The 15495-nt window shown below is 39.4% G+C and overlaps 2 protein-coding genes across 4 annotated transcripts in view; one reads left to right on the top strand and one right to left on the bottom strand.

Annotated features, from left to right (window-relative positions):
• LOC138696321 (F-box/LRR-repeat protein 7-like) overlaps positions 1–15495 on the top strand; it is a 122797-nt gene that overhangs the window by 18521 nt on the left and 88781 nt on the right. The gene's annotated exons all lie outside the window — the stretch shown is intronic.
• LOC138696315 (lysosome-associated membrane glycoprotein 5) overlaps positions 1–15495 on the bottom strand; it is a 44504-nt gene that overhangs the window by 4879 nt on the left and 24130 nt on the right. The window contains exons 3-6 of the mRNA XM_069821104.1: positions 12466–12535; positions 9232–9359; positions 6963–7170; positions 2622–2801 (exon numbers count right to left, since the gene is read on the bottom strand). Of these exons, the coding sequence (XP_069677205.1) occupies positions 2622–2801; positions 6963–7170; positions 9232–9359; positions 12466–12535 (586 nt within the window). The remainder of the gene's footprint in view (positions 1–2621; positions 2802–6962; positions 7171–9231; positions 9360–12465; positions 12536–15495) is intronic.

Raw genomic sequence — 15495 nt, 5'->3', positions numbered from 1 at the left:
AACACCGGCCATCACTAGTAGAAATAAATTAAACTTATGGCTTAATATCGAATGATTGTTAGTGCACTTCTCCCACTGTGACACCAGGTGAATGATAATGGTGCCGGGACTTCATAGAAACCCTGTGAACTAGTGTTTAACAGCATTTTGCACCGCTTCGTCGAAAGGAAATGTGGTTCCATTCAGACTTTTCATCATATCTCCAGAAGTATGGAAATCGCATGGAGATAAATCTGGGCTGTAAAGTAATGTGGTAGTGTTTTTCCCAGCGAAACCTTTGCGAGATCTGGTATGTTTCCATTTGAAGCTAGACTGACGGGAGTGTGGCTCAAAATGATGGCACCGGGACTCGTCACCTGTCGCAAAGCGATGTAAGAACTGATCACCTTTCTCCTGTTATTATTTAAGGTTCTGTTGACAGATTTTCACACGTTTGGCTTTCTGCTCAGCAGTTAAAGAGTGTGGCACCCTCTGCACGCATGCTTTGAAATATCTACTGCAGATGTTTCTGGAGAATTTTATGGATACGTCCCTGGTTCTGTCATAAATTTAAAATTATTTCGCTTATGTTGTTATTCTCTTATTTTCTCGGACAAGAGTATCAGCAAGTTGAACTGAATTTGGCGTACAGCCAAGTGGTCATGGATTGTCCTGTGGAGATGTTCGATCGAGACGAAACTGCGCACACCAATCCCTTACAGCTGATTTCCCTGGTATATCTTTCCATATACTGCAACCACTCTATTATGAATTTCGGCTGCTGTACGCTTTTCTGCAGTGAGAAAACGAATTACAGCACGCTGCTCACTTCTGGACGCTTCCATCGTTCGTCATTCACTTTTCTTTTTTCATTAATTCTAAGCAACAATGACACGCATGCCAACCACACCTACCAATAGAAAGTCTATAACACTTGTTGTCAATAGCCCTAAAGCGAACTCCGGCGATACGCCTGTTGCACATAGTAAGCCTCGGCCGAATTTAATTTGATAACCAAATATTAGGTTAATATGGCGGCCTAGGACAGTGTCAAACGATCAACTGTGAGCAGTAACAGGAATAAGAAAATATTAATCTGGACATCAAAAGACGTAAATATGGATAAGTAGGCGACACACTCTGTAGATGAAGACTGCAACAGACTGCTGCAATGGAACTCACAAGAATAGAGAGCAAGAGAAGATCTACAATGATGTAGAGAAGCTCTGTATTAAAGGAGACTGAAGGCCGCAGCTGGAAATTGCAAAGGATCGGACTGGTTAGAGAAAATTTGTGGACATGTGTTACTGATGGAGCGATGGATTTTATTATTATTATTATTATTATTATTATTATTATTATTATTATTATTATTAACTCTAGACAGGCACACAATGCTACTACTGTGATGTGCAGTCGACACGATCCCGAATCTTCAGACAAATACAAGAATTTCACCAACATTTATGCCTTAGCGCAGGTATTCTCAAACTGCAGTACCCATACCCCTAGTGGTACGCGGAGGTTTAGTAAGTGGTACACTTTTAGGTTTGTAAAAACAACACATAACTTTATTTGAAAAGTGCGTCACAAGTGCTCGCCAGCCAGTATCCATTATGGCCAACCGTCAAATTCTCAGTTCCAGCGCTTTTTGTTTGTTTTCGACTTCTGTATTTTCATTATAGTTTATGTTTGCATCTGTTGCTAACATCAGATCTGTTTTGTTTGAAGCATTGTTTGTACGATGAATTCGGGAGTATAATATGTTGACCGCTTTCCTAACATGTTCGGCAGACTCAGTGAGCTGAAGAAGGTACTTCAGGATTCCAACACAAGTATGATCCAAGACAAAATAAAATTGCTGACTAAAACTTGGATTAGTAGAAAAAAACCGCCAAAAAATATAACAAAAAAAACCCAATCTTTACTTTCTTGAAAGACTTGTTAAGGAAAATGGTATTCATCTCAATTTTTAAGTAGCCTAATGTATATGATACAGAATCGATGCAAGTATTTTATACACAGAGTTCTGGATCTACTTTACAGAAGATCTTAGTTCAGAGTTTTGGATGAAAGATTCATTCTTAAATGTGAAAGAGAAGTCAGCCTTCAAAGATTTCTGCTATAAAAAACAACAATTTTATTATAGCTAACTCAGCCTACTTGTGGTTATGGTTGTGGTTTTTGAGACCTGCGTTTCTGTCGGATTTTTTGAGTTACAGACAAAACAAATATTGATCGTGGGCTATAAAAACATTAAGCCTACAATTCGTTTTGCCTTTTACAAGATATGATAATTTATTTATACGTAAATAGGGTTTCTTCTTTTGTGTTTTTGACGGACGTAAGAATAAATACACTTTATGTCGAATCTGAGCTGAGATTAAAACTTTAAAAACCTGTTCCTGACGTTAAAACTAATGTTATCAAAACAAGCCCATGCTTCTCATTAAAGACATATTTTGTAATTTCTAAACCTTTAATTATGAACACACTTCAATTCATAGTCAATTCATATTTCTTCTGATAGGTGGTACTTCAGTCTTGAGCACACAAAATTAGTGGTATCTGTACCCTTAGGATGAAGTTTGAGAACACCTATGTTAGAGGATTTCAAACTCAAAATCGTGGCTTCCACGCACCTGGGCCGAAGTCCCGTCTACTGATGAAAGGCTGCAGCTTGAAGCCCCGGAGGAACACCGTGGCGCTCACGTCGCCGTTCTGGAGCTCCACCGAGGTTTCTGACTGGCAGGAGTAGGACTTCCCGACCGGCGTGGGGAACAGCATCGTGTGGCCCTTGGACGACTTGAGTGTCCTTAGACCTGCAACGGGCCATTACCACTTGAGTGCCCGACGGCGAAAATGATAATGAGATGAAGACAGATGTTGAGAGGGTGAAAATCTAAATATTCCGACGCTCTTGCATGGGATCTTGAGTCTGATCTCTAAGCTCTAAACGTCTAAAGTTAAGTCTCATTCTGAGGTCCGCCATAGCACTGAATGAACATTAAGAAGTGAAGTAGAATAGTCACAAAAGAGGATACCGATATATTTCTAGTGACTGGAATTTATGGCCTTCGCTATTTGAGGAAGATGGAAACAGTCCTTACACTGGGTGTGGATACTGGAATCATGATTTCTATGCTCCGTCACTTAGATTTTATAGTACCTGTTGAAAACAGTAATTCTGTAATTTTATTATCATTCTTATTTTATAGTTAATAGCATCACTACTGGTGAATGAATGTCTCCATTACTTACAGTAGACTAACATACTCTTCCCTTTATTCATAACAATAGTGGAGTCGATGAGTTTACGTTGTCGTCGTGCTATATTCTTTTCAGGACTGGAAGAGAATTCATAGGGAGTAAGTAATACACTGAGAAGGAGAAACTTATCTTTAGAGACGAGAATTCCATGCAATTGCATGTTTTTTTATAGGAACATGGAACATAATTCAAACTTAGTACCTATCCATTTCATTACTTTCCGGTTCCAAATATGTGTACTTTTTCAGTGCATTTTTGCGTGTTTTGGCCTTTTTGGGGATAAAAACATGCATATACTATATACATTATATTCAGTTTAAATGCATATTTTAATGGTTTTGACACACCAGTTTCTCGATTTTTATGTCCCTTATTTTAGCTTTAGAAATCAGAATTGAAGAAGGGAAAGAAAAAACTAAATAACAGAAAAAAAATTCATTCAAGTTTGTATCCATAACTTCTTGCGATGTAGAGAGGGAATTCTCTGCCAACAAAAACATAATGAATGACAAACGCAGGAACCTCAAGAAACCAATTTAGAAATTATTGTTAGTTGTTATCTGTAGAAAAAAAGTGAAGTGAAATAAGAAATTTGGAACAAGAAGAAAGTGGATATTTTAATGTATTTTTCGCCTGATCGTGCATGTTTCATATTTTGATAGTGCATGAATGCATTCATATTTTTGGATTTTATATTGCATGAAATTCTCGTCTCTACTTATCACTGAACAAATACAAATGTTTCAGGAAACATAGTTCCTTCATTCATAGGTTCGTGCTGCTCTTCAGTCTTTATCACAGACTGCATGAATCGCTAATTAAACTCTGACTCTTTTGAACTCCAAGTTCTTTCACGTTGCATCACGATATTTGTCTAACTAAGAGACTTGTACAAAATATACACTCACTACATGTTCATTCTGGCTTGAAATTGACACGCGAGTAGTCTCTTTCAGTTTCTGTTAGTGAGAAGTGAAGTACTCATGTATTCTGTACTGTGAAACAAAGAACCCTTATATAAGCCTACAACACATTTTCTAAATTATGCAAACAATTTTACACTAATTGCAAGAATCGATCAGTACCAATGAATGTATGATTTACAATTTACTGGAAAGATATTGTGAAAGTCTGAGTATGGTGTTTTATCAGTTTGTACAGATATTCAGGGCGATATTACGAGTACAATGCAAGGATGCAATGAATTCTGAAAGATAGTTACTTCTAATTGAGGTTATGGCTGATATGTACACCTATTATCAGGCAGTACATTTAAATTGACAGTATGTGTTAGAGGAAGAACAATATTGTTTTATACACCTGTAGTCTCATTAGTGTAATAGCCTATTACTACTGGGTGTTCAGTTCAAAATGTGTCATGGCTCGCTGTATGCCGTCACGTGGCTAATCGATGTGCCTAGAGAATTTAATCTTCCTACACTTCCGCAGAGGTGTATTACTTATCTGCCAGAGAAGTTGCCTAGCAAGTACGGCGTTCTTTCAGAAGAGTACTTACCGTTACGTACGGTAACGCCGGTAGTGGCAGGAATATGAACTGTTTCGAAACATGTACTGAGGTGAGTTTTTTCTTAATGTCGGGATATGGGGAGAGGGTTAAGACGATTACTTACGTATTTGTTGACATTAACGTCGACGGTCGACATGGACACGGGGCATTTGATTTGTATTGTGAAATGTTGCCTTACGCAACCGATGATAACAAATACCCTGCGTACGACTAGGCCGCGCAAAAAACAGTTCGAAAGAGGTTATGGTAGCACACAGACCGTACAGACCGCCATCTGTTGCTACGACGTTCAAGATATACCGTACACGTTCTCAAGTTCAGATTGAACGCCTTGATTAATAGGCAACTTCTCTGACACAAAAGCTGAAACTCGCTTCAAATCGCTGACTCATCAACAGTGACGTCATGACATACTTTGAAATGAACACCCAGTAGCCAGCGATGTATGCAATCCAAGGGGAAAGGAACTGGTCAGCCTACCTCATTGTCTTCTGGCTTAGTTGCTCATGAGTGATGTCCTATTGGTGCCACTTAAAAGATTCAAACTTGTCTTGAATAAACAATAATATTGTTAGTATAGTGTCTCTTCGGTATACTGACAGAAAAAAAAATCTTCACTGCTCCATGCACATCCTTCCTGTTTCTTAATTGGAGAGATTGAAAATACATCTGATAATCGCATGATTAGCCGAAGATTGTAGCCGTGTTTTAATCATATTTAAATTCTTGGTATTTTTATTTAGGGTTGAAATTGGAGGAAAGGATATCTGTGAAAAAATGACATGGGATTTATGAAATCTCTCTGATTGCATGAAACGTTTTTATTTTTAGTATGAAACTTTACGTTAAAATAATAAGAATGGATTTAAAGAGTAATTAAACATTACCGCAAACAGAATGAGTAGCCTATATCCTATCTAATAATTAGATAATGGAGAGAGACGGGGAATCAATTAATGAGAGAGATACGATGGAGAGTAAGTATGTAAGTAAAAGATAGTGCACTGGTGTGTGTACTTAGCAGGGCTCTTGGGACTTACTTACTTATGGCTTTTAAGAACCCGGAGGTTCATTGCCATCCTCACATAAGCCCGTCATCGGTCCCTATTCTGAGCAAGATTAATCCAGTCTCTACAATCATATCTCACCATTCTCAAATCCATTTTAATATTATCCTCCCATCTACTTTTCGGCCTCCCCAAAGGTCTTTTTCCTTCTGACCTACCAACTAACACTCTATATGCATTTCTGGATTCGCCCATTCGTGTTACATGCCCATCTCAAACATCTGGATTTAATGTTCGCTCTTGGGACTAGTCTTAAAATTTATGTGAGTTCCTAGACTAAAGTCCACTTATCTCACTTCGTTCAGATCGTTCCACTTAAGGAACTTCAGTAAATTTTGCACTGAGGAAAAAGCCGAGAAACGCGTAAACTAGCAAGAACCTTAAATGACTGGACAAAATTATTCCGACCGCACAGAGTTACCCGCAACAGCGCAGAGAGCGACTGCTGCTGCATCATACAACCCTGTTCAGTTGTCCAGTCGAAGGAGGAAAGAAGCACCGCAAGGCCAAGGTTCATTTGGTAGCCAAATACGAATGAACACTAGAATTTGAATCTGAAATGTATACTGGTACAGATCAGTGGCCCATCTTATAACGAGGCACAAATAGAGAATGAAGTGAGATGGATTCGTGGAAAACCACGAGGCACGAAGTGCATCTTACACTTCTGTTTTCGTGGTACCACGAGTGACGTTAAAGTAAATATTTATGTCAAAATGTTACAATTTTTCTCTTCTTACAGGTGGAATATACATGTTTCATGGCAAAAACTTCACATGTTATATAAATTGAATTATTATAATTATTCGTTTTGAAATATTTAACATTACAAGACAATAACTTTGCCGTGGTGTTAGGAGCATTTTACAACAAGAAAAACACACAAGAAGAGGGATAAGATACTATTGTTAAGTTGAAGTTAGTCGGGATATAATATTAAGCCCTACACAATACATAGTACCTACTAATTTACAGTACAGTGGCGGGCCACGTAACACAGAAGTCACTGTGCAGTGCAATGAAGACAATAACCAGACAGAATAGGAGAGAAAGACCCTGGGGATGGAAATGATTGCTACTCTGAGTCTACACATCCAGTGTACAGAATGCGGGCGCACCTGGCTTGTTGATGTATTGGAATTTCTTGCTCGAGTCCGTGCGCACGTCGAGGCGAACGCCATTCACGTACCAGCGCTCGCGACCCGGCGTCTTGGCGAAGTTCCACGTGAGCACGTGGTTGGGCCATTGCAGTGCGAAATTCGCCTCATCCTCTTCTTTGCAGTCACCATCCGTTTCCACCTCTGCTGGGACATACTCAGACACTTCCTGCAGCAGAATAGACGGAGTTAATCACAGTTATTGGTTTGGTTTACCGATCTACTGCATGTGGACCGGCCGGCACTAGTCTCCCGTCCACTCTGCTCCCAAATTGCCCTTCACATTGGACGCTCTCGTGCGTGGTGTGCAATTGTGCGATTGTTGTGAGTGCAGTTTCGTGTAAGATATTCGATCGCCACGAGGCAGGCAGTACGTAAGTTAGTGAATAAATATGGGAACATGGGTCGGTGTTAAACAAAACAGACCAAATAAAAAAACACCCTAGAAATAGACCAAATACAAAACAACCTAGACACAGGCCAAATGTAATAGAGGTATGAGCTGATATTGGCGATGTTCTCAAACTTTTGACAGAAAAATCGCTAAAAAAATAGCTCAGCAGACTGACGTGTCAGTATCTTCAAGAAACGTAACACGTTTATTATATCTTAAATCTTAGAACTATGCCCCCAGAAGGTGATTCATTTTTCGAGTGAATTATTGCGATAGATTTTTAGATTCCGTGCAAGGTGGCGTAATTATTGACTCACAGGTTATGTTTTTCTCAGACTTCTCCGTGTGAACCATCACAATAACAGATTGGTGTGCAGAAAATCCTGTAATACTGCATCAAATCCCACACTGATAAAAAAAATCGAAGTCTGGTGTGTCATTAGTACCAGAAGAAAAATAATAGAACCCATATTTTACAATCAATCCATTAATGTATCAATCTAATCAACTAGGGTAAAGTTGCCTAATTCCGTGATACTTTTTTTCACTGAATGTCACAGAAATGGGTATTTTGCTAGGAAGTTCACCGATGTCTCCAAAGTAGGTGAAAGAAGCACTCTTTCGAGAAAGATGTCTGGCGCTATGGTCGAATGGCAAAGCTTTGACTGACATTCAATTTTTAAAAAGTATTACGGGATTAGGGGCATCACGGAAATAGACAACTTTACCCTACTTGTACTTCAGTAACTGAAATATAACATTGACTTATAAATTAGAACAATTTCAGTGGAAGAACTGAGGGCAGTGAACAAGACCAGTGAACAGTCTATGCGATATTGCACTTGTCTAGGACAAGAGGGTCCACATTTTCAACATCTATTATAAGTAGGGGTGATGATTTTTAGCAAGAGCGATAAAATGCGAATTGACTGTAAAGGCTTGTAGGTACTTTTGTATTTTCATCTGTATATCCCTTAACCATGAATTTTGAATGTGCGATAAAATGCGAACTCTATGGTTGCTATGGTGTAACGTCGTACTTTAGAGATTGGTGCCAATGGAGTCCAATGTGTTAAAGTAATTCAGTGATTGCTATAACGTGGTGGTATTGACAAAAGTTCTAATAGTGTCCAGTGTGTTACAGTAGCCCTATGGTTGCCATGGTATAACGTGAAATTTTTACAGTACTATCAGTGGTGTCCAGTACATACAGTAATTCTACAATTCTCTTAGTATAATGTAGCATCTTGTCAGTGATGCCAATGAACTGTAGTGAGTTACAGTAACTCTATGGTTGCTATGTGTACCGTGGTGTGAAGTCTTGACAATGATTCCAGTGGTATATACTATAGTCCCATCGCTCTAATTTCCGGCAGCCAATCACGTTGCAGGTCGGCTACATTTAAACGTGTGCGTCTTGTGATTCGCTGATGAAGATGTAAAGCATTTCCTAAGGCTGGATAAATACTTAATATATAATCGCCCGCCATTTTGTCTCTTTCGTTGGCGTTCGCAGAAAGCACACGAGGACGTTATTTGCCGCTCAATTATTTGCTCAATTTCAGTGCGTTTGATTTATTATCATAGGAGCTACGACATGATACTGTTCAACGGTGTGGCAAATAGATCCCTCGTCTGGTAGCTCGGCAACGAAAGAACAAAAATGGCGAACGATACTACCTACCTAGACTTTATAGAGCCTTGACTTCCTAAGACGTAAGCAAAGAGGAGGAGTCACGCCGGGAATAACAGCGTCGCGATTATAAGTTGCAGTATCTCTAAGGTTGCCATGGTGTAATGTGTTGTTTTCGATTGTTATGCTGTGTACTAACTCACCCGATCTTCTCCGGATTTTGTCCTATAGACGAAAGTGATGGACGCGTCCATTTGCATCAGGATGCAGGGCTCTCCTTCCCTTGACAATGTGTATAGAGTGATGCTAGTCTCTGGTGTCGACGTCGACACTGCAACAGACACAATGCCGCATCAACGTCCTGGACATATTTTTTTTGTTTGTTTGTTATATTAACTACTCATGAATATTATTTCTAATCTGCCGCCACTTTATTACTTTCTCTATGTGTAACTACAATCTCAATAAAAACTTTATTAAAATTATTGTGCATTTTTGTGGTAATTTAACTTTTAATCGTTTGTCCGTACATGTTTGTACAGAGAGACAGACAAATATTGAGAGAGAGAGAGAGAGAGGGGGGGGAGGGAAGAGAGAGATGTGTAGAGAGACTAAGATAGACAGATGAGAGAAAGAGAGAGAGAAAGACTTGTAGGATTATTGGACGAATAGACCTATCTCTCAAGAATAGCAGGATTATGTTATCCGCGGACAACACAGAGGAAGTACGATTTTGCCCACATACTGTATTTAGTTTTATGGAGGTCATGATGTGGGAAATGTTGGAGTGATTTGACGAGAAACAGAATTTGATTTCGGGCTTCTGGTTTTGAAATTCTACTCTATTCCACTGGTTTCAAACGCCTCAGTGATTCAACTTTCGTGTCTGTGAGAGGATAAGATGAGAAGTACGTAGTTCGTTTATCTTCGTGTGACTTCAATCAGAGCTACATAGATTCGAATAGTCTAGACCTCTAGAGTTATGTTGCCGTTGCAGTTATGGTATTGTTTCAAACATTATTTCTCTAACAGTTAGGCCTATACCAAGATAACTCTTTTTTCTTTTACATTATAAAACCGTAGCCATGCTTACTTTGCTTACTCCATACTTTTCACTGTTCATATGACGTGTGTATCCTATAACTAACTCCAGGCTAGATACAGCAAATTTGCAAGATAGACTTAATTGTGAGCTGTGCGTTCGAGTGTGTTAACATTGAGACCAATGTTTCTGTGGTTCAGCTAAGGTAAAATATTATATTAAATTGAGCGTTTCTTCCTACTGCCTGACATTTTATCAATATTACAACTGTATGTCGATGCACATTTCGTTGGACATGGTTTTAAAATGAAGTATATGTCTCTTCACCATCGTGTTATTTATGGGTTTAAAATTAGTCTTTTTTTTTTCAATTACGAACCAAATTTAGTTCTTTTTATTCCGTATGAAATGTATGTGTATGACGCTCACTTCAGGTATTCACAATTCGACCATTTATTACGAGTGGAGACAGAGGTGTATAGAGAAAGGTGAGTCTGCAATATTTATGGCTGTTGTCTTTAATTACAAATAACTACGAGTATTATTAAACTTATTTTTTAATTCGTGAAGTATGAAGACCCTCAGATTTTAATAATAAACTTTCTATATCGTTAGATAAATTTCTGTAAAATTGTCTGCCAAATATACAACTTTGTAAAATTCTATAAACGTGAGCGAAATAAAATTGGTTCTTGTATACGGATGGGATTAAGACATACGCGAAAGCTTCTGAACTTAGAAATGTTACGTAAAGCATCTCTCCTACTCGTGATACACAGAATACAAGTTGGTTAATTTCACGCTGTCAAATAATGAAATAATCCCAGCAAGAGAATATTGTTGGCTAATTTTCGATGCTCTTTATATGGCCGCTGTGTATGACGGCTACTACTTTTTGGGTTATTTTTTTACGACGCTGTATCAACATTTCAGGTTATTTTGCGTCTGAATGAAATGAAGGTGATAATGCCGGTGACATGAGTCCGGGGTCCAGCACCGAAAGTTACCCAGCATTTGCTCGTATTGGGTTGAGGGAAAACCCCGGAAAAACCTCAACCAGGTAACTTTCCCCGACCGGGATTCGAACACTACTTTTTGAAACAGGATATTATTATATTAATTGTTCCCCGCTGTCATTAATTCCAGTGAATCACATACCTATTTCTTCCATCATCGAGGTAAGTTTCGCTCGTTCAAAGAACTATGTATCCTCTTCGTCCTTGCCCTGTAGTTTGCTCCAAGCTGATCAAATAACCACTGACACATTACGTATAGTGTAGGTCGGAACCTTGCTCTTGTATACTGACGGAGAAGCAAGATCAACATTGCTAAGCATCTCTGACGGCAGATGTATGCATTGAGAACATGCAGGACTGAGGAGCATGCGCGGGAAATAATCAGGGGCGTATGAGGGCCACTCCTGCACAGCGGCAAATACTAAATATCGAAAATGAATGCATTAAGGTTGGTCTAGTTGGTGGGATGAAAGTGACGCCTTTGTTTTAAAACGACAAATTTCGAAGGGCGATAATAATGTTTCTCGTGTATTCTTTCGGTAGGAAATAAGGTAATGAATCCGGTGACATAGAATTACGGTACATATTGTTCGCGACTGGAATATGCGTTCCTGGCGATAGGAGAAAGTTATGAGCAAAAAAAAGTCATCTTGCGGGTGCGAGTACTGGAAATGTAATTTTTGTGGTAGGCCTACATCACTCAGGGTTATGAAATATATGCCGAAAACATTTATTTAGCAACTCAGGAATTATCCATCATTGTACAGTTATGGATATCACTGCTGAAAGTAAATAGGAGGGTAGGTTTACAGTAACATAATCTCAAATTATTTGCAGGGTCACAGACACCTGTCAAAGACGGTAAATGAATCTTGCCCCTGACTGAGATGGCTCCAAGTAAAATTTCCGATCAGCTGTCCCTGGCCCCACCAAGTTTCCTGGTTAGTAAAGAGATGTTCTCTGACCGGCCAAAGCAGGAACTAAAATATACGATATGAGGGAGGACACAATTAGTGACTAAACTGCAGTGTGTCAGTGCCTTAGAAATGAAGTTTCCAAAGCAAATAACAATCATAAACCTCCTGTTAAATACCAGTGTCTTGGTAATGCTTCCTTATAATCATTGCTGTTAACATGACAAGGTTGAGGGAAATGGCTGAAAGGCGAGCAGAAGAAGCAAGTACATGCAAAGTAGAGAAAGAGAAGAGGATAAGAAACGTTAATTTAGAACCAATCACACAGCTGCCGGGTGATTGGTTTTGAATCAAGGTCTCTAGTCCACCGAGGAGCAGCAGCCTCAGACGACCAGTGCGAGGCTGCCACCCCCCATACTACCGTGAGAGGCGACCTGTGCTCAGTGGTACAGCCATCTGTCTCACCATTGACTTCCTTCACGGAACCCTTGTCCGCATTCGATTCCAGGACCTGCGATTCCGCACTGTTGGTGGCCTGCAAACCAAGTACCAAGTTGTTATTCTCATCTACTTAGTACAAATGTACAGTAGTGGCAAAAAAACCGGACCGACCCTTGTAGCTGATTTCAGAGCCTTGTTCACTCCAGAGCACGATAGACTGGTAACTAAGACTTTCGTGGTTCGAATCCTGCCTGGGAAGAAATTTTTTTTTGTTCCTTATTCAAATTCATTCCCAATACTTTTCGATTGCAGCGATATTTTACTACTTAATTAACTTATTATTCCCAGAACATGAATTTTACCAGCAATCGAAAAGTATTGGGAATAAATTTGAATAAGGAACAAAAAAATTTTCCCTCCCAGGCAGGATTCGAACCACGAAAGTCTTAGTTACCAGTCTATCGTGTTCTGGAGTGAACAAGGCTCTGAAATCAGCTACAAGGGTCGGTCCGGTTTTTTGTCACTACTGTACATAGTCTACATGCCATACTAATTTAGCCTATATCTACGTAAAGATTAATTTTTGATCCTACAGAATATATCCGTTATGGTAACATTGATACTAGGGAGAAAAATTCGCTCCGGCGCCGGGGATCGAACCCGGGTCCTTGGTTCTACGTACCATGCGATCTAACCATTAAGCTACGCCGAAGTCCAATCCACAGCACCGGATCGAATCCCTCTCCTTCAGTGTTTTTCCATTTGTGGCCTGACTCCAAGTTCGACATTTATGTTGACATTTATATTAAGTCAACTGCCATTATATAAGGAGCGCACTCAATTGAATGATTTGGTGCCCGGGATTCCACAGTAGTATGCACTATGGGGCGAAAAATCTACATAAAGATTAATTTTTGATCCTACAGAATATATCTGTGCTCCTTGTATAACGGCAGGTGATTTAATATAAATGTCAATATACATGTTGAACTTGGAGTGGGCCACAAAGGGAAAAACACTGGAGGAGGGAGATTCGATCCGGTGCTGTGGATTAGACTTCGGCGTAGCTCAATGGTTAGAGTGCTTGGCACGTAGACCCTAGGACCCGGATTCGATCCCCGGTGCCGGAGCGAATTTTTCTCCCTAATATCAATTGATCCTAATTTATGTAAATAGGAACAATAAAATAATGCTTATCTCAACAAAATATTAGGTACATGAAATGAAAACGGATCACCACCCATAGAACCGAAGGCGCGCGAAGTTGGTAATACCGCTGTTTACTATCGATGCTGACATGTATGGAGAAGGAAGACAGCACACTCAAATGATCAAAGAGATTCCGAGACGGACGCGGGTCACTGCGGGAAAGTCATGATGACGTTCTTCTTCGACTGTAAGGACCCGCTGCTTGTGGACTGTCTCGTGCATGGGGCTACAGTGTGCATCACTATGAAGACGCTTAGCAGAAGCTTAAGTGCGTCATATTATCCTAAGTTCTGAGACTTTTTTATTTTATTTTTAAAGTTCAATATAATTCTACACTTCAAAAAAAAAGTTACTGAAATGAGGAAAAATGCTGAAAAAATTCTGCAGGTTACAGTTGGGGAAAAAATGCAGTTATATTATACTATACTTCAGGTCTCTGCACATACATAATATATCATAATTTGTTTTATTTTTTTATTATTGGGTTTTACGACGCTGTAACAACATCTAGGTTATTTAGCGTCTGAATGAAATGAAGGTGATAATGCCGGTGAAATGAGTCCAGGGTCCAGCACCGAAAGTTACCCAGCATTTGCTCATATTGGGTTGAGGGAAAACCCCGGAAAAAACCTCAACCAGGTAACTTGCCCCGACCGAGATTCGAACCCGGGCCACCTGGTTTCGCGGCCAGACGCGCTGACCGTTACTCCACAGGTGTGGACAATTTGTTTTATCCTTAAAATATAACGTTTATTGTGTACTTCGAAAGTATGTCCATAGGTACCTTGGCGTTGAGTTGCTGATCGCCATTTTCATTTACAAATAGTTGAAACACGCATTGCAATGATTGAATTGATCTTATTGTGCTTCCTGAAAGTCCCAAGAGATGTCAGGAGCTTGACAAGCACAGAAAAGATGTGATCGATAACAATTTCGCCTAGTGGAAAATTTGGAACTAAATGTATGAATGAAGTATAGTATACTATACTCCAGGACCCAGAAGTCGAAAAGCCCTGCAATGCTATTGAACGGCATTACCTTTCTCCATACTGGTCAACGGGTGCAGGATACGCTTCAGGGATCTGGGTGGAAACACTTCAGCATCCGCCAGCCCAGATCTTTCTCCATGCGATTTCTACATTTTTTGGCGACTTGAAGAAAGACATTCGTGGACATCGTTTTGCAACGGACAAGGACGTGTGTGACTGGTTAAGGTTGTGGTTCTGTCATCAGCCTAAAGACTTCCACAAGAATGGGATTGACCGCCTTGTCTCCCAGAGGGATAAATGTATCTTATAAACAGTTACGGGGATTATTTTTGAGGTAATCAATGTTCATTTACATTTTTTGGTGACTGATCCGTTTTCATTTGACTATCCTTTGCTTATGCAATATTTCCTTTATATCTTGAAATGTTATTGAAGAGTATATAGCTGAAAGAGAAGAATTGTATTATCACTTAGGTTACTTGAAACAAGGGAAGATGACATTTTTGCGCTATTAATGTTAATGGCACCTATAAGAAAGCTGTCTTGCAAGTTAATGGCGATTTAATATTTTCATTGATAATGACACCATCTTCCAGGAAATCAGCCATTGACAATTTTTTCTGCACAGCAAGAAATTGAAGCTGTGCAATTACACCAGCTGATTTCTGCGCTCGAAAAATTTTGAAGTAAGAAAAGAGGCATGCTTACATTGTTCTGGGTTTTTGTATGACGAAGTAGTGAATCTACGTTTCATACAGAGAAACGTAGGCCTAACCTCAAAAACTTTTTTTTTTCAAATCTCTGAAACCTCTAGACAATTTCAAAACAACATTTTGTCCTTTTCCACTTCTGATTA

The sequence above is a fragment of the Periplaneta americana genome, chromosome 3 (genome assembly GCF_040183065.1).
Source record: "Periplaneta americana isolate PAMFEO1 chromosome 3, P.americana_PAMFEO1_priV1, whole genome shotgun sequence".
In the NCBI taxonomy this organism is placed as follows: Eukaryota; Metazoa; Arthropoda; class Insecta; order Blattodea; family Blattidae; genus Periplaneta; species Periplaneta americana.
Note: the sequence above shows the minus strand (reverse complement) of the source record. Positions and strands in the feature narration are given on the sequence as shown.